General features: G+C 31.5%; 1 protein-coding gene and 1 long non-coding RNA gene across 2 annotated transcripts in view; both read right to left on the bottom strand.

The window, feature by feature from the left end:
* Positions 1-24144, bottom strand: part of LOC134681564 (uncharacterized) — a 65468-nt gene that overhangs the window by 23494 nt on the left and 17830 nt on the right. The window contains exons 13-25 of the mRNA XM_063541210.1: positions 22702-22762; positions 22002-22111; positions 21475-21608; positions 10169-10258; positions 8927-9020; positions 8291-8416; positions 7694-7789; positions 6898-7033; positions 5846-5892; positions 5308-5457; positions 4707-4870; positions 4365-4410; positions 3872-3908 (exon numbers count right to left, since the gene is read on the bottom strand). Coding sequence (XP_063397280.1) covers positions 3872-3908; positions 4365-4410; positions 4707-4870; positions 5308-5457; positions 5846-5892; positions 6898-7033; positions 7694-7789; positions 8291-8416; positions 8927-9020; positions 10169-10258; positions 21475-21608; positions 22002-22111; positions 22702-22762 — 1291 coding nt within the window. The remainder of the gene's footprint in view (positions 1-3871; positions 3909-4364; positions 4411-4706; positions 4871-5307; positions 5458-5845; positions 5893-6897; positions 7034-7693; positions 7790-8290; positions 8417-8926; positions 9021-10168; positions 10259-21474; positions 21609-22001; positions 22112-22701; positions 22763-24144) is intronic.
* Positions 716-2582, bottom strand: LOC134728224 (uncharacterized). Its single transcript, XR_010108780.1, has 2 exons — positions 1799-2582; positions 716-1132 (listed from the first exon to the last, which is right to left on the bottom strand). It is a non-coding gene; the product is annotated as an uncharacterized LOC134728224 (long non-coding RNA).

Genomic DNA, 24144 nt, shown 5'->3' with positions numbered 1-24144 from the left:
TTTATTTTTAATTATATATATATTATTAATCTAAATATTACCGTTTTTTTATAAGTAGGGCAAGTTGGCAGGAGTAATATTAAACATGATTTAACCAATTTCACATGTGGGGCGATTTGATAAATCAGTTTGTGGTGTTTTTTTTAAAAGTGGGGCGATTAGCCAGTGGGGCGACTTGTCCTGCTTCCATTTGAAGGCCCCCTTGGAGGTTTTGTATGACTATATGAACCATCTTTCATGTAAAACCCCCATGTGCATTTTGAAAAGTTGGCAGATATGTTTCTAACTCCAGGCAAAATCTACTGGTATGAATGAAAAAGAAGTTTTCAATTAAGGCTCTGTGGCCATAACAGCTGTCTCATTAGCATTTTAACCACTTCCAATATTTGCAATTAAAACAATAGAAGAAAATTATTCAACGCAAAAACAAAACTTACTTGTAAGTAAATATGAAATTCTCTTTACGGTATGAGTTTTTCTCATTGTTTGAGATTGTACAGTAGTACATGTACCTGTAACTGCTTATACCAATTTCTTATTCACTTTTGCTTGATTAACTCACTAAATATCATATACATTGTACCACATCTCCTTATTTTTATAAGCATTCCAATAACATGAACAATTGTAATTCAATTCTATATACCAAAGCAAGATGATCTGCACCACTTTCATTCACTAGTATGCATCTTTTGGCAAAATACAAGTTCTTAAATGACACAATATATATTTATTGATAAAAAAAATAAAATTTAGTATACAACTCTATAAACAGGTATAAAAAAACACAGCTGTGTCATAACTTGTGAAATCTGTGCTGAAAACACAAACGTTGATGGTATTTGATTAATTCCATATGTGAAGCTCAACATTAGCTCGTCAGTTGGTGGTGGACAGTTATAGTTCCTTTCTGCAGGCTAGGATGAATGGCTTTTCAGGAAAACCAATTTCACAAATCAAAACTTTCCTCTAGATTTCTCCTACAATATTCATCCAGTTTAGTTCTTTTGTTTTAATTGGACACCGTCCTGATTTTTCATTTTGCAAACCATTCAGTCTCTTGCTTGCAAATGGTGCATGAAATTAGGATGGGTATGGCAGTAGACAAGTGTCTTTAAAGTGGGTTTGTGCCCTAAAAAAAAGTTTTATAACTTAATTTTTTTGAAACTTGTGCAACACACATACCTAAATAACTATAACATAGAAGAGAGCAGCATTCGTGTCAATGTTTTGTTCCTGTTTACATTGTCATTGATATTTTTTTCAGAAAGCCTGAGCTCATGAATTCCTGTCATTACATCCTAAATTAACATAATTACTGCTAGCTAGCTAGAATAATTATCAGTATGCAATACGTACACTATCATTGTACAGCCCAAGTCTTCAGTATATATAATTGTTGCATTCATTCACTCCTGTGTTCAGTCGTTCAAAAATATTTAAACATCAACAAATGAACTTTAATAAGGACAAGAAAACACTAGAAAAGATACGTACATACAACCCGTGTTTAAGTGTATTTGAGAGAAATATATCGGGTTAAACGATTTATAAAGGAGAAATATAGCTGGTTAAACGATGTATAAAGTAGGAAAAATTGTAGATATTGCATTACGATGCTTTCTACCTAATAGCACGTGGATATGTTTACATATTTAGACTTGACCCAGTATGACCCGTACCTTGTAGGTCACCGCCGTCGACTAGACTACAGTCGTGTATAAGACAACAAAAAGCTTAAGCCTGTACTATTTGTGTGAAGTAAATGTGTTTGTTCTGTACATTTAAATTGTTTTACCTGATAGCAAGGACGTAAATCTATCCGTTTCCTTCTCAATTCACTTTGTCAAATTCTTCGAGCTTCTTCGAAACATACGTATTACTGCGCCGGAAGTGAGAAAAATATGAGAAATCCTCGTAAAATAATGCTATTTTCAATTTTGTGGAATCCATTTTGTTATATTTATTATACAAAGATAAAAAAAAGTTACGATTAATTATGAATTTGATATCATTATACGGAACGTTTGTGGACTATTTTTTCCATAGCTGTAAAACGGTCATTTTGGCGGGAAATCATGTACACATACACACGTAGATTGGCTGGTACCCGATCGTAATGTTACACATCACATACACAAAAAGCTAATACCCGGAACGTAGTACCGGGAACCAGGATAATACGTAGACAACATACATAACTAATACCGAAATTGAAAACGCTTTACAGTTTCTCGTTCATAAACCGAATTCCGCTTTGAATTATAGAAGATGCAATATTAATCATGTTCAGTCGACTTTTCATTGTTATATCAACGTCTGAACTAATTAAAGAATCTTTAGATGTCAGATAACACTCGAAATTGACCCGACCTCTTTCCGCACGGAATACACATAATGATAGTTTGTAGTCAGGTTGACTGCTTATAATGCAAAATACACACTCATAACAAGTTCTATAAAACAAACAAACACACTGATCGTTTCTTTAGTCCCCAATGTAAATGAAAGAAATAAAAACCATATCATACCATAAAAAGAAGAGGAGAAATTCGAACATTTCCGGATCTATTTCTGGCCAAAAGACCCCCTGCAATGATTGCGTATGAAAAGATGAACCTTATGACTTAAAAGTCAGGCCTTAAAGCACTGCCTTTAAAAAGAAGATGTGGTATGATTGCCAATGAGATAACTTTTCACAAAAGACCAAAATGACACAGACATTAACAACTATAGGTCACCGTACAGCCTTCAACAATGAGCAGAGCCCATACCGCATAGTCAGCTATAAAAGGCTCTAATAAGACAATGTAAAACAATTCAAACGAGAAAACTGATTATTCAAAAATAAGTTTGAAAACAGGTGAAAATTGTTCATTTACTGAATAGCTCATAGTTTGTACTAAATGAATAAGAGGAAACATGTGATAATTTCATTGCACCAAAAGCTGATGAACAACACGATCTAACATCTGAATCGTAACACAGTACATTAGTTCTATTAATATATTCAATGTAGTTTACTTGTATGAAATTCCTTGTAAAAAGGTTTCTTCCTCAAAATATGAAAGATACTTCTTCCATTAAAGTCATAAGAAACCTCAAATCAAAAAAAAATAATGCATATGTTTTTTATAACTCAATGGATAGTTTTCATTGTAAAACTTATGTACATATACTTTTTTCTGAAGAAAATTCTTTAATTTATTCATATTTAGAAGAAGTTTACTTTATTTGAATTGCCTCCTTCCAGCAAGCAATTCGCCCGATATATTTTCCGTATGCAAGGTGACCTCAGTGTGACCTATCTCGTAAAGATCCGGTGACCACAATACGCATGGATGTCCTTAAAATAAACTATTATCTGAATTTACATGTTAAACACGTGCTCAAATTCCATGCTTTTTTGTTTATTTTTCGTCAATTGTTGACAAACAGGTGACAATCGTTAAACTTCGGCTTCAAAACACGAACTTTAATTACCTGCCATATTTTCACAACAACACTGACCGATTGAAAAAAAAATTGACGATTATACGAAATTTACACGAAAAAAATGATAAATTCGAGCACAGAAGACTAAGTTTATGATGTTTGTATGCATTGGTTTAAGAATTGGAAGAACATTATTTTTCAACGGTCACTCGTTTCTTATGACTTTAATATGCATATGTAATCAAAAGAAAACTGTGCATGGTTAGAACAGTATTTCATTAAAAAAAAATCAAGCATGTCTGAAGTACTTTCACTATCAATAGTTAATCAACTCTTTTTGTTCAATGCAATAATAAAAGGCTTTCATAATAGAGGGTACTAAAAAAATGTCTAAAGCTTGCTTTGAAAATTTTTTCTTTTTCTTTAAATACATTACCTCCCCGTCTGTTTCTTGAACTTATCCATGAGCCATCCTAAAATATATTACAAATCAATTAACTTTTGAAAGGTTCATTTACTGTAAATACTGAAAGTTTTAGCAAAAATAATGACTGCATCAGTTTTACACAAAGGAAAACCTGCATTTTAAATTATTGTGAAATCATACCACCCACATCTCCTCATTTTGAAATGATGAAAAACAAGAAAGTGTTCATTGTACATGGATGTCCCACTTTCATAATCACTTTTTATGTTCAGTGGACCATGAAATTGCAGTCAACTCTAATTTGGCATAAAAACTAGAAAGATCATATCAAAGGGAACATGTGTTCTAAGTTTTCAGTTGATTGGACTTCAACTTCAACAAAAACTAATTTTAACCTGAAGGGGGACAGGCAGATGAACCAACGAACGAAGACACAGACCAAAAAACATATGCCCCTAAATAGGGTATAAAAATAGTTAACCCGAAGATATAGAACACTTACTGTATTATTGTCAGATACATAGGTTGTAGATTTCAATATGGCAACTCTGAAAAAAGAAAAAAAATCTAACACATATTCTATCTTTTTTCGTTTTTCATTTACTTCTGAACCAGTTTTGGGAAACAGTCACGAAATCAGCAATTATCATTTTAAAAACATTTATAGGAATTTACTGTGCTATTTAAGTTTTATGAACACTTTTATTGTTACAATGCAAATCATATGGAAATGACGTAAAAAATCCACAGCCTTTCTCCTTTTTATTCTAATAATATTTTTTTTGCAAAGGAATACGATCTTGTTTTAAAGGTCTGTTTATATCAACTTAATAAAATATTATACCTATAATCCTCCAAATATTTGAGATCTTTTCTGTACATGAAATCCATGATGTTAAACATTCGTTCCAGAGTACTTCCTGAAGCAGAACTAAGTTTGACCGTCTGTCCACGAACATTCTGGACTGATCTCTCAGTAGCATCTTCACAAACTGTGGAAAAGCATTTCTAAAACAAACGAAAATAGCTCAAAAAAGACTAGAGCCTGAACCGATCAACTGGTAAAACTACACGTTGACACAGGTGACAAAATAATGACAAAGACTTTGAGAGAATATTTTTCATTTTTAATCTGTTTTTTTAGGTTCTCAAGAATATAAAATGAGCTATGTAAAAAGGCTGATGATGCCAAATGACAGCATTAACTTACATGCATTGGCCTCTCAACCAGGTGATTTTTAAGGTAAAAATATTAAAATAACATAACATTTCATTAAATTGACATGAAGCATGTATCGAAGGAATGGTATACCAAGCATTTCTTTTTATCATTCTTCCAGAAAATTCAAAATATCAAAGTTGCTATTTTAATTTTTCAAAATCAAGACAACAGCATTCACCACATGTTGGCATAAAAATCAAACATAAAACAATATAATACCTACCAATAATTCATCTCTATGCTGTGGTCCAATACCATATTCTTTCATTCGTACAACAATATCATATCCAGACCACACTTTAGAGGCTTGATCAAAACTACTTTGTTCTAAATGGTCTAGGTTATTCTGTATAATCTTCATAAAACCTTCAACCTTAAACAATAACAGCTTTAATTGGTTATATTTTTGTCATTTGAACTCTAGGGACAGATGTCTGATTGACAATCTTACCACATGATGGTCATCTCTGTATTATTATATTGTGGATTCAGTTACAGAACTCCAAATAATAGAAACTGTTGTCTAATGGAAAGCTGACCTTTTTTCTATTACCATATCACATTAACTTAAATAAATCTAATAAAGGAAGAATGTGTCTGAAGATACCAATGCCCCAGTTCAAGTTGGGATATTTCACTTTTGAAGAGAACTATTTTTTCACACTGATCAAGAAATGGGAAAATAGCACAAAAAATTAGAGAAAGCAACAGAACAATACAAACAATCAAAAGACCAAGCTAAGATTAAATAAGAATTTTACCATCTGTTGTAGCCTGAGGTGTTCTGCTGGTTTTATTCCATGTATAACTGAAAAAAAAAAGATGTGTATTCACTGTACACCAGTTCAAATGAGGTCTGAAGCTGCCATGTCAGTTAACTGCTAGTAGTCTGTTGTTATTTATGTATTATTGTCATTTTATTCATTTTCTTTTGTTACATCTTTTGACATCAGACTCGGACTTCTCTTGAACTGAATTCTAATATACGTATTGTTATGTGTTCACTTTTCTATATTGGCTAGAGGTATAGGGGAGGGTTGAGATCTCATAAACATATTTAAACTCAAGTCCGCAGCCTCTGGCCTTTGTTAGTCTTGTATGATTTTTAATTCTAGTTTCTTGTGTATAATTCAGAGTTTAGTATGACGTCCATTATCACTGTACTAGTATACATATTTTTTAAGGGGCCAGCTGGAGGACACCTACAGGTGCAGAAGTTTCTCGCTGTCTGCTCAATGGTCGGGTCGCTTTGACACATTCCCCATTTCCTTTCTCAATTTTATTTTATGATGGCTCAAATTCTTTTGAATCTGTTAATAAAGATTAAAAGTATACAAAGGATGTTATTCTTTCTTTCAACCAAATTCTTTGCATCATTGGCGAAAAATTTATTTTTTATGACTATCTTGTTTAAAGAGAAAATATAGATGGTTTGATACCAGAAACAATTATCATCAACTGATTTTTAAGAAGAATGTATTTGTAATTTAAATTTATAATTATCCCTGAATATAAAGATAAATGTATAACTTAGATATAATTATATGTGGTATGAGTGTCAATGAGACAACTCTATAAAAGTAAACCATTATATGTCAAGGTACAGTGTTCAACATGGAAACTTGGCTCACAACGTACAGCAAGCTATAAAGGGCCCCAAAAAATAACTAGTGTAAAACCATTTATACAGGAAAAGCGACGGTCTAATCTATGTAAACAAACATGTTTGTAACAAAAGCTTGGATTCAAAAAGAGTAAACCTTTGATAAAATAACAGCAAATGATAGAAAATCGTAACATAATGTAAGCTTACTCATTTCATGTATTTCTTTAATAGCTTTATCCAGTTGATCATCAGTAAAGTTTTCACTGCCTCCTTCCCTTGCCGAATCTTCTATGTTGTGAGCTTCATCTAAGATTACTATTTCATCCTTCAAACTTATCTCCATCTACAAAATTTAAACAGTTTCTTAAATGTTCATTCTGGAATATCATCAGAATTGTCTCAAGATATTATGCAACGTTGATATAAAACATGAATATTTTCAAGTTTTGCACTTAGTTTCAGTTTTAATATGAACTTAAACCGTATATATCATAAGGCCTCCATTAGTTTGTGTGATGGTTTTCACTCTAATGTTAACTTTGAATCCTTTCATTTAGTTAACTGTCAATTAATATTTTTAAGCAGACTGTTCTCTAATCCCAAAACAAAGTTATTTCTCATGTCAGTCAGAATAAATGATTTTTAAGTGCAAATGTTCATTAGGATTACACTTTTACTCATTATAATTTATTAACAAGAATGTGTCCTCAGTACACGAATGCCCCACTCGCACTGTCATTTTCTATGTTCATTGGACCGTGAAATTGAAGTTAAATCTCTAATTTGGCATTAAAATTAGAAAGATCATATCACAGGGAACATGTGTACCAAGTTTGAAGTCGATTGGACTTCAACTTCATCAAAAACTACCTTGACCAAAAACGTTAACCTGAGGAGGGACAGACGGAAGGACGAACGGAAGCACAGACCAGAAAACATAATGCCCCTCTACTATCGTAGGTGGGGCATAAAAATAATAAAAGAATTTTCCTATAGTACTTACATTTTGTCTGATAATTGGATCAATAAGATAGTTGTAAGGACAGAACACTATATCTATTTCTTTTCTGAAACTTCTTACACTGAAATATGGACACACCTAAAAAGATAGTCCAATTAAAGACAAAAGAACAAACACACGGCTCCATTCATGGCATGTCTAACTATTAAAGCAACCTGTTGTTCAGTGGTTGTCCTTTAAAGATGTGGTTTTTAAATGTTTCTTGTTTTCCATTATTTTATATAAATTAGACAGATGTTTTACCTGTTTGAATGTTTTTTTACTAATCATTTCTTGTTCAGTGTGGACCAAGGCTCTGTGTTAAAGACTGTACTTGGACATATAATAGTTTACTTTTTACAAATTGTAACTTGGATGGAGAGTTGTCCCATTGAGACTCATACCACATCTTCTTATCTAGCTAAAAGACATGTTAAACATTTTCAGATCTATAATTTTTTTAGACCATTATTACCGTGTAGCACTATTATTCTTTCAAAAAAGATATGTAATTTAATCGACTACTAATCTTGGATCAAGATTCGACATTAATTACGAAAATCTTTTTTTTTATGTGACAAGTCAAGTATAAATTGTTACCTTTTTCTGTCTACAAAGATGAACTAAATCTTCTAAATCCCATGCTTCAGATAAACCATATTCCTGGAGGTTGGAATAGTGAGGGAAAATTTTCTTTACTCGGTCATTGAATTTACATCCTGGTCCCTGAAATATAATGATGAAGTATGTTACATTGTTTCTCAAGTACTGTCAATACAGAAATTAGAGTGTGCATTTATTCTTATGATTTTATCATTTTAGTCTAAAATGCGATTTTTAATTTTGGCGATATTGAGAAAATTTTTGGTTGAATTGATATACAAAATTTCAAAATGCGAGTTTAAACTATTCCAATCATAACCCTGTCACATTTTTGGCAATAATTTCTGAATTTTCCGTAATTATGCATAAGTATATCAAGCAGAAGATTCCTGCAGTGAATAAAATATTTTTTGTATTTATCCCTGTTGCATATAAGAAATATGGTGTCAGACCAATTCAGGACACACAAATCCCTCACTGCCAAAACCATTACAGATAAACTGGACTTTTATTGCTGTTGATCCTCTAAAGTCACAGCAAGGCCTTCAAAAAAGAAACAAATAGCACTGCATGTCAAAGACAATCCTTATAGTCTATGATTTACCATTATCTCATCAATATTTACCAACTTACATCCATTAGTTCTTTACATCCTTCATTTTTATTCTTCATTTTGGACACAGCTGGATGTATACATGTGAATTCCTTACTGGCTAAAATAGTCATTCTACAAAACAAATACATTATTAGAAACTGCATTATAGTGAGTTTTTCCCCCAATATAGAAACTATTCTTCCAATAAAGGCAAGAGTTATCTCTCTTTGCATATTGATGTTAAACAATTCAATGTAAATAACTGTGACAGAGTAACAATCATATTAGAGAATTTAAAATCAAATAAGCTAAGCATGAGTGTTCACGAGTGTGTCTGGTGCTGTAAGCATGCATTTATAGAAGGATTCACTTTAGAGTGATAAATAAAAATAGACCAAGGAATCCCCTAAAGGTTATTGATCTAAGGTACACAACTTTACTTCTTTAAAATTGTCAATGCTGGTTTTCATTAGTTTTTCTGTAGGAGTCAAGAAAGAGTCACAAATTATTTGATTGTTGGTGTTCTAACACCACCATTAACCCTTTCCTCCATAATGACACCTTTTGACGCCATCCCCCTTACTCCATAATGACGCCTTTTGACGCCTGTGTAGTACCTCAGTTAAAACACTTTGACGACAAAGTGTCTGCAGTTGACTTAATTAAATTTGTATCCAATATTAAAAGGCATATCATAGGAATATCTGACTTAAATTTATTTGCTGAAATAGTTGTTTTTTGCAATCCCTTAATACTTTAAAGTATATGTTCAGCATTTTATTAAAAAAATCCTATGCGAATCAAGTATGCAAAAAAAAAAAAATTCAATGGAGGAAAGGGTTAAGCACCATTTTTGGGCTATTTCATGGCAGCCAGTATTTATTTGTGGAGGAAGCTTCAGCCAGAGTGCACGGAAAATACCACCAACCTTCGATAGGAAAACTGACAACCCTTGTCAATTAAGAATGGAGTCAAGTGCACCCACACCAGCAGGGTTCAAACTCACAACCTCAGACTGCTCAATGTCGACTGTTTACAGTAGTTTTTTAAATACTAAGACCACTTGGACACCAAGGTTTACTTCCTTTGATAATACTGATGATGTCTTACCTGGTATCCCTATAAGCTGTTTTCCTTAACTCTCTGACAATCTGAGAAATCTGTTTATGTGTTCTGGTTCCTAGTAATATCTTACCTGGTATCTCTATAAGCTGTTTTCTTTAACTCTCTGACAATCTGAGAAATCTGTTTATGTGTTCTGGTTCCTAGTTATGTCTTACCTGGTATCCCTATAAGCTGTTTTCTTCAACTCTCTGACAATCTGAGAAATCTGTTTATGTGTTCTGGTTCCAAAATATATCTTAGGTACCCTGAAATAAATTAATTAATTAAAGATAATTCTTACATGATTTTTTTCCTAGCAATCAAATACCTCACTCAAATGCAAAGAAACAACTTGTTTTTAAACACAAAATTTCTGAAAAATATTGCTACATGTACTGATATATTATATTAATCTTTGTTATATATTACAACTTTAATTTTTTGGTCTCAAAACTGAAATGTTGACACCCTAAGGTCAATCATCATATTACATTTGTTTGGATTTGATAATTTAAAAGTCCAGGAGATTTTGCCTCTTCAAACTTTCCCTTGTGTAAATATTGTATTGTAAATGTTTTGTTACATGAGATATTGAAAATGAAATAGGAAGTGCACAACTATACGTGACATTAAATAATTCTGTAAAACATTTTTCTGTTTTCGTTCATTATCACTGAACTAGTATGTTTTTGTTTAGGGGCCTGCTGAAGGACGCCTCCGGGTGCAGGAATTTCTCGCTACATTGAAGACCTGTTGGTGAACTTCTGCTGTTGTGGTTTTTTTTGGTCGGGTTGTTGTCTCTTTGACACATTCCCCATTTTCATTCTCAATTTTATTCTATAACAATATAATCTAGATTTTTTTTATGAAAATAAGCAAAATAAGTTCATGTTTTGCTATTGCCAACCTTATAAACCAGAAAGTTAGAAATTCTTTTTAAAGTTGCATAAATACACATAATTAAGATTTAATTTTATAGATTGTGTGCCATTTAATGTAACTTGTAGCAGATTGTACATTAAAATTTTGCAATAGACAGACAAACAGAAAGGCCAAATAAACAGGACACACAGTATGTCTCCTTGACAAACAATGTCTAAAAATAAATTATGTTGGATATTAAAAAAATTATGAGGTCTATGTGCTAAAATAAAATCTTGTTAACTAGAAAATGTAATTATTAAAATTTATCAAAGAACTAAACTTTTAGTTTACAGTTAAAGATGTTGAAAGGGTCTCAAAATATTCTAAAAGAGAAAACACCACTACTGTAAATATAAACTTCACAGACTCAGTATCATAAAACTTGATATAACCCAAAAATAAAAATAAAAATCTTAATTCAATAAAAAACAAACAAATACAAAAGCACCAAGATGATCATATCAATATAAAGGATAGTCTAAGAAATCAACATTCATTACAAAACAATTTACCAAAATTTCCATCAAGACAACAATTATGGCATGAATTGTAACAATATATCAACTACATTTCGTGCAGATCTTGTGTTTTATCAGGCATGTTGAGTCTAAACAATGTCATATTTTTTCATTAGTGCCCTTTATTATATTATGAATTAGATAAGTGCTTGCTGTTAACCTGATGTCGGACCATAATTGAATTATTTACATTTATACCCCTCTCAGAAAACTCTTAATAGGGGCCTGTGAATATTAAGATACAATAGTTTATAATGATACCAATAAAATTATAATTATGGTTAATAAAGTTTTTATACAAGGAACATACTTAATACACAACAATAGATATGGTGCATGTGGGACTCATCATTCTAATATCGTTAAGAAATATAAAATTATGGTTAAGGTTACGATTGTTGAAACTTCTTTATCAATAATTATATTCTTCTGTCGTCAATAGTCAATAATAATACAACCTCGTTACATTTATGGCAGACGACTTTCATGTTTTATTGAACAAAATGATTGTAGAAATTCTAGGAACAAAAATCACAACCGATGTAATTGCATTACGGGTGAGATAGTACAATTTCTGTTGACTTTTAACTGGGGATAATTCAATTTTCTGTTTTTGTCATTACCCCCTATTATACGATAACGAGAGACGATTGGAAAATGACATTACTCGAGGACTGTCTTTACGGTAATTATTTTCAAATGATACAGATTGCATGATGCTTAACATAAAAATTTTCTTGTTCTGGCAGTTACTGATCATCGTATTGTGTCCGTCAGACAGGAAAAAAATTCTAAATCATCAAATTAGGAAATGTAATTTAAAAACCGTCACCAACATTTCACGTCTCGTGTTAGTATGTCTAGCATGTACCAGATCCGGAAATCAGAACTTTGACGAATTCTATAACTGTCGGATAGTTCTATACACGTCAGGTTAAAGAGGATGATGATATTTTCACAAACTGTGTTAGCCTTTCACACTTTGATTGAGCCAGGATGTGTTTATTAAGCCTTGAAAGGTTTTTCTTCTAAGATGTCTTTCATAGTCAATTTGACTAAGATAATTATATAAGCAAAGAAAATTCAATTGCCCTATAGGGATGATCATCCTTAACATGTCATCACATATTCTACAAGTCTGACCTTCCATTCCAGTAAACAAATAAACTTCAACTGTTAATAAGAAAATATGTCTGTTATGCCAAACATGGGTTAAATATAAAGTCAATTCTTTACTTGAGTATGAGATTTGTACAAAATGATGAGTGAAATTTTCTTTTCATAGAAAAAAAAAAATTTAATTATGTGTTGTCCTAGGCTTTTTCAAAATTATTTTAGTATAATACAATATAGTTCATTCATATAAGGTTCCAATATTTTAAATACTGTTAATTTCAGAAATTTTTGCCAGGTTTTTATTAAATGCAAAAAAATTATGCAACTGGGTGAGTATTGCAACAGACATATTTATATCAATCATTAAGAACTGGCTCAAACATCCAAAATTACAGAATTCAATGACTGCATCAATGATATTTTTTTCTGACTAATAGGCTGGTAATTATATTTTGCAGTGATATCATTTTTCAAGTTTTATTATTATAAGCAATTTTCATAATCCTGAAAGGGTGTCTCAACTTTGTGTGATAAAAAATTATACAGAATTTATAGAATATCGGACTGCTCCCATTTAATAAACAATTATTTATAATTCTATTGAAAGAGCAATTTATTTCTAATATGCATCCTGCAAATGTCATTCATAGAAACACAAATATTTAATATTGAAAACTAAATTAAAAGTTTAATTTGATGACTTTTAATTAGCATCAATTCATTACTGATTAGTTGTTTATGAATTTTTGGACCAACCCACGTAAATTTTACCGATTTTACATGCTTTCTTGTACTCATCCTTCATCTTAATACGTTACTTTAAAAGTGCATGGGACTTTATACCTCATTATACAGTAGTCTGTTATCTCCGATCAAAAACAATTGTCGTAAGTGTGAAAAAATGTCCAATGTTAACACTTTCCCCATCAAGATGACGACACACTCTCACCTTACTGACAGTTTAACGAGAGCGAAAGCCTACCACACACATGCACAATCGGAGGGAAATCAACGGAGTGATGCAATGCCACCCTGAAAGATTGAAACTTCTCAAAGTTGTTAAATTTTATACTTTCTACCTAAGGCAAAAGTAAATTTAGTTTAACTATTCATATCTGGTAAGTCCTATGTTAATAATTGTCACATTACAAAATGAATTGTGATAAAACAGACAGTTTTAGTGACAAAAAAAACATTAAAACAAATTTCTCTCTCTGTGAGGTCTTACCACTTGACGTGGTTCAACGAGTAGAGACATGTGATGACAAAATTATTATTCAATTGAAAAAGAAATATTAAATAATAGCGTAAATTTAACACCTTCAATGTTTAGAAAAATTTAATAATTCAGAAATAATTATAGAATTTTACACCCTTTTATTGAAATTTCAAATTTCATCATCGTTTAAAAATTTTCCTATAGATTTTGAATAATTCTACTTAATTGAATATGAGAGGTTTTTCTTTCTAATAAACAGAGAGCTTGTCAAAGTTAATAATAATTAATTTTAGATATTTAATTTTGATAGCATTTTAAAGCAATCACTGTTTCATACAAATAGCTCTGCTTGCAAAATTGTTCCAGGCATTTAATTAAAAAAATGTACTATGACTCTGCAAATTCTTAATTACATGTATTTCAAATACTTGTACATGTACTTGAAAAATTACAAAGATAGATCAAGTCATGAGTGCATTTGATAAAAATAACAGTCATGAATATACAAGATCAATTTTACTAAATACTGCATTTTGATCTTGATTTCTTTTCAAATTTTAATTTACAAAAAAAAATCAATCAAAATTTTAGTAAAGTACATATTTTTACTGATACCAAGAGCTCAGAATAAAGTTATTTGAATTTAATTACTTCCCTTTTTTTCTGAAAAATATTTATCATATTGAAGATAAGTGATATTGGTTTGACCAAGTGCTTATCTGATTATTTAGTAGCTGATTAATATTAATAATTCTAATATGACGTCCTTATTACGCTTTGTAAAAAGCCATGTTCTAATGAGCACAAAATATGTTTGACACGCGCATGAACTTACTGTTTGTATATTAACATTATTTCCATCGTTATCCTTTAAAATATATACATTTAAGCAGCTAACATAAACTTTTATTATATATTTTTATGAAACAACATACATTTACCCTGCTCGTAGTTTTTAAACTTATCAGTATGAAATGCAATGAACAGACTCCTCGAGGAGGAAATAGGAACAGCCAAACATTTTTACGGTTATTTCGTACGCTTCGACCTATAAAAGTACTGTATTTGTCCTATAAGAATCGAAATAACGCTCAGTGTAAAATATCGACAAATATAATGCCTACCCATGTTAAAATGAGCATAGAGCATGACATGAAGGAATTATTTCTTAAATAAAAAATCATGCGTTTCTCATTTTTGTTTCTCCTTCTTTACTAATCATTGATATTATGTTGATAGTCCTAAATATAAAGCTTTACTACAACTATCACATCAACTTAAACAATGTTAAAGTGATACAAGAAAATGAGGTCAAGGTTATATAAACCAATCAAGAAATACATGTACACCCAACAATCATTCAATACACTAAATATAGATGACCTATTGCTTATAGTTTCTAAGAAACAGACTTAACCATGAAAACTTAACATTGATCAATAAACCATGAAAATCAGGTCAAGGCCAGATGAAGCATGCCAGGCAAACATGTACGGCTTCATTCTTCCATACAACAAATATATTGCTTATAGGTAAAGAAAAACAGACCAAAACACAAGACTAACATTGAGCAATGAACCGTGAAAATTAGGTCAAGACCAAATTAAACCTGCAAGACTGGACCATGTACATCATAAAATATTTCTATGCACCAAATATAGTTGACCTATTGCATATAGTATTAGAAACTAGAGGCTCTAAAGAGCCTGTGTCGTTCACCTTGGTCTATGTGAATATTATACAAAGGACGCATTTGAATTCATGACAAAATTGTGTTTTGGTGATGGTGATGGTGATGTGTTTGTACATCTAACTTTACTGAACGTTCTTGCTGCTTACAATTATATCTATCTATATTGAACTTGGCCTAGTAGTTTCAGTGGAAAATGTTAGTTCAAATTTACAAATTTTATGAAAATTGTAACAAGAGGCTGTCACAACAACAGCAAACCGTATTTATAACATTTATTTGTGTCCTGGCAATATCACAAGAACCATAACTGATGAATGCTGAAAGTGAAAATCGTCAATATCAAATTTGACCTCCATTTTGTAGTCAGTATCAACATATTAAAATTTTAAAAGCTTAGATTGAATCTTTCAAGAACCATAACTCCTGAATGGTAAAAGTCAAAATCGTCATTACTGAACTTGACCTCTATTTTGTCTTCAGTAACAACATATATAAATTTAAAAAGCTTTGGTTGAATGGATTATGAGAAAATGCAGGGACACGACTGGAAACACCATTTTTCAATCTTAAAAGAACCATAACTCCTGAATGGTAGAAGTCAAAATCACCATTATTGAACTTGACCTTCATTTAGTTGTCAGTAACAACATATTAAAATTTAAAAAGCTTTGGTTGAACAGTTCATGAGCTAATGCACAGACAACATTTGATTGCCGCCTGCCCGCCCGACAGCCCGGCCACCGTACATACCCAAATCAATAACCGACATTTTTGTCACAAAAATCCGGTTAAAAATTGATTATAAAGGACAATAACTCCTTAGGGGGTCAATTGACCATTTTGCTCATTTTGACTTATTTTAAGGTCTTAATTTGCTGTACATTGTTTTTGTTTTTGTTTTCAGTTTATCTCTATCTATAATAATATTCAAGATAATAACAAAACGGCAAAATTTCCTTAAAATGACAATTCAGGGGCAGCAACCTAAAAGCGGGTTGTATTATGCATCTGAAAATTTCATGGCAGATAGATCTTGACCTGATAAACAATTTTACTCCCTTTCAAATTTGCTCTAAATGCTTTGGTTTTTAAGATATAAGCCAAAAACTGCATTTTAACCCCTATGTTCTATTTTTAGCCATGGCGGTCATCTTGGTTGGTTGGCCAGGTCACGCCACACAATTTTTAAACTAGATACTCCAATGATGATTGTGGCCAAGTTTGTTTTAATTTGGCCTGGTAGTTTCAAAGGAGAAGATTTTCATAAAAGATGACTAAGATTTACCAAAAATTGTTAAAAATTGACTATTAAGGGCAATAACTTCTAAAGGGGTCATCTGACCATTTTGGTTATTTGACTTATTTGTAGATCTTACTATGCTGCATATTATTGCTGTTTACATTTTATCTCTATCTATAATAATATTCAAGATAATAACCAAAAATAGCAAAATTTACCTAAAATTATCAATTCAGGGGCAGCAACCCAACAAAGGGTTGTCCGATTCATCTAAAATTCAAGGGCAGATAGATATTGACCTGATAAACAATTTTACCCAGAACAGATTTGCTCTAAATGCTTTGGTTTTTGAGTTATAAGCCAAAAACTGCATTTTACCCATATGTTCTATTTTTAGCCATGGCCGCCATCTTGGTTGGTTGGCCGGGTCACGCCACACATTTTTTAAAGTAGATACTCCAATGATGATTGTGGCCACGTTTGGCTTAATTTGGCTCAATAGTTTCAGAGGAGAAGATTTTTGTAAAAGTTAACAACGACGGACGATGACGACGGACGCCAAGTGATGAGAAAAGCTCACTTGGCCCTTTGGGCCAGGTGAGCTAAAAATCACCAAAACTTACCTTTGACCAAAGAACCATGAAAATGAGGTCAAGGTCAGATGGCAGCGCTGCCAGCTAGACATGTGCACCTAACAATTATATCATACACAAGATATAGTAGAGCTATTGCATACAGTATAGTTAAAACAGACCAAAACAAAAACTTAACTATAACCACTGAACCATGAAAATGAGACCAAGGTCAGATGACACCTGCCAGTTGGACATGTACACCTTACAGTCCTTTCATACACCAAATATACTAGACCTTTTGCTTATGTATAGTATTTGAGATATAGACCACAAAAAGTTAACCTTGTTTACTGATCCATGAAATGAGGTTGAGGTCAAGTGAAAACTGTCCTACGGGTATGAAGACCTTGCAAGGTATATAGTTCTCCTATTACTCATAATATAATTATAGAGAAATTAATATTATAAAAAAATCTTAACTTTTTTTTTAAGTAGTCACTGAACCATGAAAATGAGGTGAAGGGCCATCAACCTATGACAGACAGAAACTTAGTAACATGAGGCCTCTGTTTACAGAGTATGAAGCATCTACCTTCTAAAATATAAAGCTTTTAAGAAGTGAGCATAAACGCCACTGCTACTGTATCATTATCCCTATGTCGAGCTTTCTCCGACATAAGACACAGGCTCAACAAAAATGGGAAACCTTACTTTTGTTAGGATGAAATAGGTTAAATCGTCAAAATGTCCTTATCCTGATTTGTCAGAGGTCTCAAATAACTATCAGTACCATCAATTTTTTTTAAAATTAACATGATTCAGTAAATTCAGTCAATTTTTTATTGTCTAAAATGTACATTTTATCATAATGCACCAAAAATTACAGTTAACTTCATTTGGCACGAATATTTACCATTATTCTTCATGCAAGTCATTACAAACCTCTTGTTTGGAGAGGTATTTCAAAATTGCATCTCCATTCTATTAGTATTCCAGTATGTCAAAAAGTATTTCAAGAATCGGGTTTGTATTTTCATGTAGGCTGAGACATAAATGTTATGGAAACCAAGGAAGAGGCAAACTAGAATTGGAAAATTGTTTGAAATTTTTTAATGTTTACATGAAAAGAAAATTAACCTTACAACAATGTACAATATGTATCATCAGTGTGCCGATTAATTTTTAAGGATAATTTTTAGCTATATTTTTTAACAAACAAGGCAAAAAACACAAAAAAATTTAATGATAATGACATTTTAATTTATAATGAAAGGAAACAACAAATACATAAAATACCATTTTAATTACTTCAAGAATTTTCAATTAGCTAACAGTTCACTACAAATTTAACTGGTTCCTTTGGCAATAACAAAATAAAAGATGACTGTATGATAAACAGCGCAAATTAAATGATTTCTGATGTGAAACGTAATGGTATAAAAAAGTTAACTAATTAAGTTTCAGTTTCTATCAAATTTGACAATATTACAATACAATGCAAAAACAGCTACTTGCTAGTGAAATTCAATATACGTCAAATTTTACATTTGATTTTAATTACATATAAAAATCTATAAAATTTAATTATCTAATACCTTTAAATCTGCCATACCATAATTGACAATTTACATATATATGAACTCCTTAAGAATACTCTTAAGTCTTAAATATGCAAATATATATGCAGTGATACTGCATTGTCAGTATGAATTTCAAACCTTTAATTTAGAAATTTCTGTTTCATTTAATAAGATACTAGATAAACTTATATAAAGTGCAAATGTACTTATGACATATGACCAAGGGAGTTGGGTAGATAAAAGTAAAGGTTATCAGAAATTAAATCAAAAGCATTAACTCATGTGATTCTAAATAATGGAGCCATAAATAAACATAGTAGCCAGTTAGATAATAACAATGGCAAGTATTTCAGCATTTATTGGGTAGAACACAAATCTAGGGTGCTCGCATAATGCAGCTTAACTGCAAAAAAATCCAAATTTAGTCCTTAAATTGATTGAAAAAATTTAAATAAATAACAAATTTTGTCCCAAATACAAACACAGAGTTTTAGCTGATGCTTCTAAAATTGCAGGGCTAAATAAAAGCTCTATAGAACTACTTTTTGTATACTTTAAAAAAAAAGTCTTTATTTGGGATGAAAGAATTGACAGATTGTGTTCTACCATCTGGCTCTAATTCTGTTGGTATTTGGCTAGAAGATTAGAAGTAGTTTATACCACTGAAACCGTGATCAGTTTCATAAAATATCTTATGACAAAAGTTGACTGTAATTTATGATCAATTCTGTATACTTACGATCAACTTTAATTGAGTCATAATCAAGAATCCAGATTTTTTTCAGACAAATTCACTATCACTAGATGCATAGCATCAAGGAGCTTGTGTTACCTGTTTCATCACATCCACTTTTTTTTTTACTTTTTTTTTTTTTCATTATACCATTTTACTTAAAACTTTCAAGAACAGTTTAGGGAAGGCAACAGTTCCAAATTGAAATGATTTTTAAGACTTATATTCTAAATAATTTCGAGATAATTTTTTTTTTTTTTTTTTAACAGTAGACATTGCTAATATTTCTTTCGATTTTGTAGTTTGAAGAAGAAATCCAAACTGGAAGTTATGCCACAATACTAAAGTAGAGATACATTTCAGGGATTAGTTTTGTTTGTCAAATTAACAGAAAATCTCTGGTGTTTTTAACTTCATTACTTTTGAAAGAGATTGAATAAAATAGATAATAGTTGCACTCGTTTAATTAAGCTTGACTTCATTTTGCATTTTATGCTTAAGTCATATGGTCATTAGCCAATATTTACCAAAGGCATTAATATTTATTAGGAAGGCATCAGGATTAACAAACTATGTTGAAGTGGCAGTTTTTATTACAGGAAAAGAATCATTTAAGAAAAGCAAGTACAAAATGGTGATTAAGAAAGGGAATCACAATGAAAAGACAAGAATAATTTCTGTGAAAAGATGAAATTTGTCCTTAATCCAAATCTTTTGTTCAGGACAGTTTAGGTCATGACTGGCAAATATGATCCTTTCCAGAACCTTTGGGTGGGGCTAAATAATCTCCATGGAAATGATACTTGGAAAATGCCGATGAATATGCATACAACATATCATGAGTTTATCTTAATCTTATCTAATCACAAGCTAAAACTTGAAAACTAAGCAAAAGTTTCAAAGTCAATAGACTCTGACTGAGAGATATGGCCAAACAATCTCCATAGAAATGAGATGTGCTAATGCTTTAATAACTGAAAGCCAATTAACATTGGCTACCACTAATGATTCCCCTTGAACAGCCTAATCACAAACTAATACATGTGAAATATTCAATATTTTCAAAATCAATATAGACCGCGATTGAGTGGGCCTGGCCAAATACTTTTCATAGAAATGAGATGTGCCAAAGATTATACAACTGCATAGAAAATATTATTGACCTCCAACTTATTTTTCACCCTAAACAAGACCTAATAAGCTTAAACATTCTGCTGACACTTGAAAGTACAAAACTGCATACCTTTTTCTCGTTTTTTGACTCTGTCAATGCAAGACAATAACATGAACTTTGTACTTACTTTTTAAATATCAGAAAATTCCAGATTTTGAGTTGAAGAGACTTTCTTAAGACTGCAATACCCAGATCAGTTTCACTTGAGACATATGCACTTTTGTGAATTATATGCTAATTATTTGCTTGAATTTATTGTTTTAAAAATTGTACTCATTTGGTATTTATGTACAAATATCCTGCAGAAGAAGAAATATTTCTTCAGTGAAAACTGCAAGTGTAGTTAAACTAAAATGTAAACTTCTGATCACCATGGCCCAAGATCTGATTAATCATAAAGATACTGTCAGAAAGAGATGATAATGCCTGCATGTCAGTTTAATTATATCACAAAATTAGTTGCATTAAAGCTAACAAGAATGTGTCCATAATACACAGAAGCCACATCCTCATTATCATTTTCTATGTTCTGTGGAACATGCAAATGGGGTAAAAACTCTAATTTGGCATTAAAATAAGAAAGATCATATCATAGAGAAAATGTGAACTACTTTGATCCAAAACTTTAACCTGAAGCGGGACAGACTAACAAACAGAGGCACAGACCAGGAAACATAATACCCATTAATGGGACATGAAAATAGACTTACTTTCTACTGTTTTGTTTATTTTCTGCACCACAATTACAGCAGCAACTATCTTCATTGTTCTCCATTTCTGATGGTCCAGGCTCAGCAGTGTCATATGATATAGACTGGTGTTTCTTTATCTTCTCACTCACAGACTGAAAAAAATCATTTAAGAGATTTAAAAAGACCACTAGTTTATTTGTGTAAAGTTAAATGTATATCATTAAAAAAAAATGCGATTACACTGGAAGGACAAAAACAAAATCATTAAAAAGTACAAAGATCTCAACCACCATATTTTAATAACTTGGTAAAGTTTGAGGTTAATTGGTCAATGCAAACTGTGGTATGTGTGCAAAACATTTATCACAAACAAAAAGAGGGACAACAATAGAACAAACATAATATATATGATGTGTCAATCATTATTGGCCTCCCATTTACGTTTGTATTAGTGGTACTTCTAATCTGTTAATGTTTACCTGTCTACTACTTCCAGGTGTTCTATATATAGATGGTGGTTTAAAGTCTTAGTTGTTAATAATTACCTGTCTACTACTTCCAGGTGTTCTATATATAGATGGTGGTTTAAAGTCGTCATCTTCATCATCACTTTCAGGTATAACCATAGTAGAGGTACTTTTAGTGCTAGTGATACCTACAAACAAAAAGTTTTTTCAATGTAGAGATTTGAATGCTATAGCATAATTATTTTCAATTTTAATTCCAATTTCATAAAAAGATATTTCTAACAAGAATGTGTCCCAAGTACACGGATGCCCCACTGGCACTATCATTTTTTTTCTATGTTCAGTGGACTGTACAATTGGGATCATAACACTAATTTGGCATTAAAATTAGAAAGATCATATCATATGGAACTTCGACCATAAACTTAATCTGAAGCAGGACAGACATACGAACGAACTAATGAACAAATGGAAGGACAAACGGCCGAACGGACAGACGCAGAGACCAGAAAACATAATGCCCCTCTACTATCTTAGGTGGGGCATAAAAATCTATGGTATTGACACATGTGACATTAATTTTATTTAAGTAATATAATTATGCACAATCTTGATGGCATTGAATTTTGGTAAACTTAGCACCGTTAGATTCTCAAAATTTTGAAACAATTCGCTATTTCACATTATCTATAAGCCCTTTTGAATAGGGGTTTGATCAAATTCATTCTTAAATAGATTGGTTGATAGAATTTACAGTATCTAAATATGTTTCAAATACCTTCTTTTCCAATCTTTCCTTCTACTTCTTTCATTGCTTTTAGTTTGTGTTCTTCAAAAGCCTTTTGAAAAAAAAACATGGTAAAAAGCGATAAATTTCATTTTAATATTGATTAGCATGATCAGCAAAAGTTACCCATGAAACAGTATGCATATTTAATTCAGCTGACTGGAAATGTCATTTTGCTGTTGAACGTTTTCTGTTTCAAGTTTCCTTTGATGACCTGGCCTCCTCATGTCAGATTTTACTTAAATCTAATATTGGTTTTAAAATGTCCTTATTTTATAACTTCAGCCAATATCTCCAAACACAAGGATTTTCATATATGCCTTAACCTCTATCATACTGGATTGAACTTAATAAAATTATATTGTTTATTTTAAGAGAAGATGATCCCATATCATATAAGAACAAAATAAAGACCAGAATAGTAATTCATGTTGAAATTTCATGGCACTCCAGTATAATATAATGTTTAGGCTTCACAGGGGATATAGAATCATATTCACTGTCTGTCACCTATATCTTCTTGGCCTAACAGCTCACAGGATATAAACCACTGACGGAATATGACTCTATAACCTCTTGTGAAAATGCTTAATAACATATAGTGTTAAGTTGTTGTAATTTAAACTATACACACCTAAAAACAGTGTGTCATTAAAATTATTCAAAATTTTTTAGCACAATTTTGATCTTACCACTCTATTAAACAGGAGGCTCTAAAGAGCCTGTGTCGCTCACCTTGGTCTATGTGAATATTCAACAAAGGACACAGATGGATTCATGACAAAATTGTGTTTTTGTGATGGTGATGTGTTTGTAGATCTTACTTTACTGAACATTCTTGCTACGTACACTTATCTCTATCTATACTGATTGGCCCAGTAGTTTCAGTGGAAAATGTTAGTACAAATTATTATGAAAATTGTTTAAAATTGACTATGAAGGGCAATAACTCCTTAGGGGGTCAATTGACCATTTTTCTCATGTTGACTTATTTTAAGGTCTTCCTTTGCTGTAAATTATTGCTGTTTACAGTTTATCTCTATCTATAATGATATTCAAGATAAAAATAACAAAAAACGGCAAAATTTCCTTAAAATTACCAATTCAGGGGCAGCACTCTAACAACCAGTTGTCCAATTCATCCGAAGATTTCAGAGCAGATAGATCTTCATTTGATGAACAATATCAACCCCCAATCAGATTTGCTCTTAATGCTTTGGTTTTTGAGTTATAAGCCAAAAACTGCATTTTACCCTTTTGAGGTTTTTTTTAGCCATGGTGGTCATCTTGGTTGGTTAGCCGGGTCACCGGACACAATTTTTAAACTAGATACCCTAATGATAATTGTGGCCAAGTTTGATTTTATTTGGCCCAGTAGTTTCAGAGGAGAATATTTTTGTAAAAGATAACTAAGATTTAAGAAAAATGGTTAAA

This window comes from Mytilus trossulus, chromosome 8 (assembly GCF_036588685.1).
Source record: "Mytilus trossulus isolate FHL-02 chromosome 8, PNRI_Mtr1.1.1.hap1, whole genome shotgun sequence".
Lineage (NCBI taxonomy): Eukaryota > Metazoa > Mollusca > Bivalvia > Mytilida > Mytilidae > Mytilus > Mytilus trossulus.
Note: the sequence above shows the minus strand (reverse complement) of the source record. Positions and strands in the feature narration are given on the sequence as shown.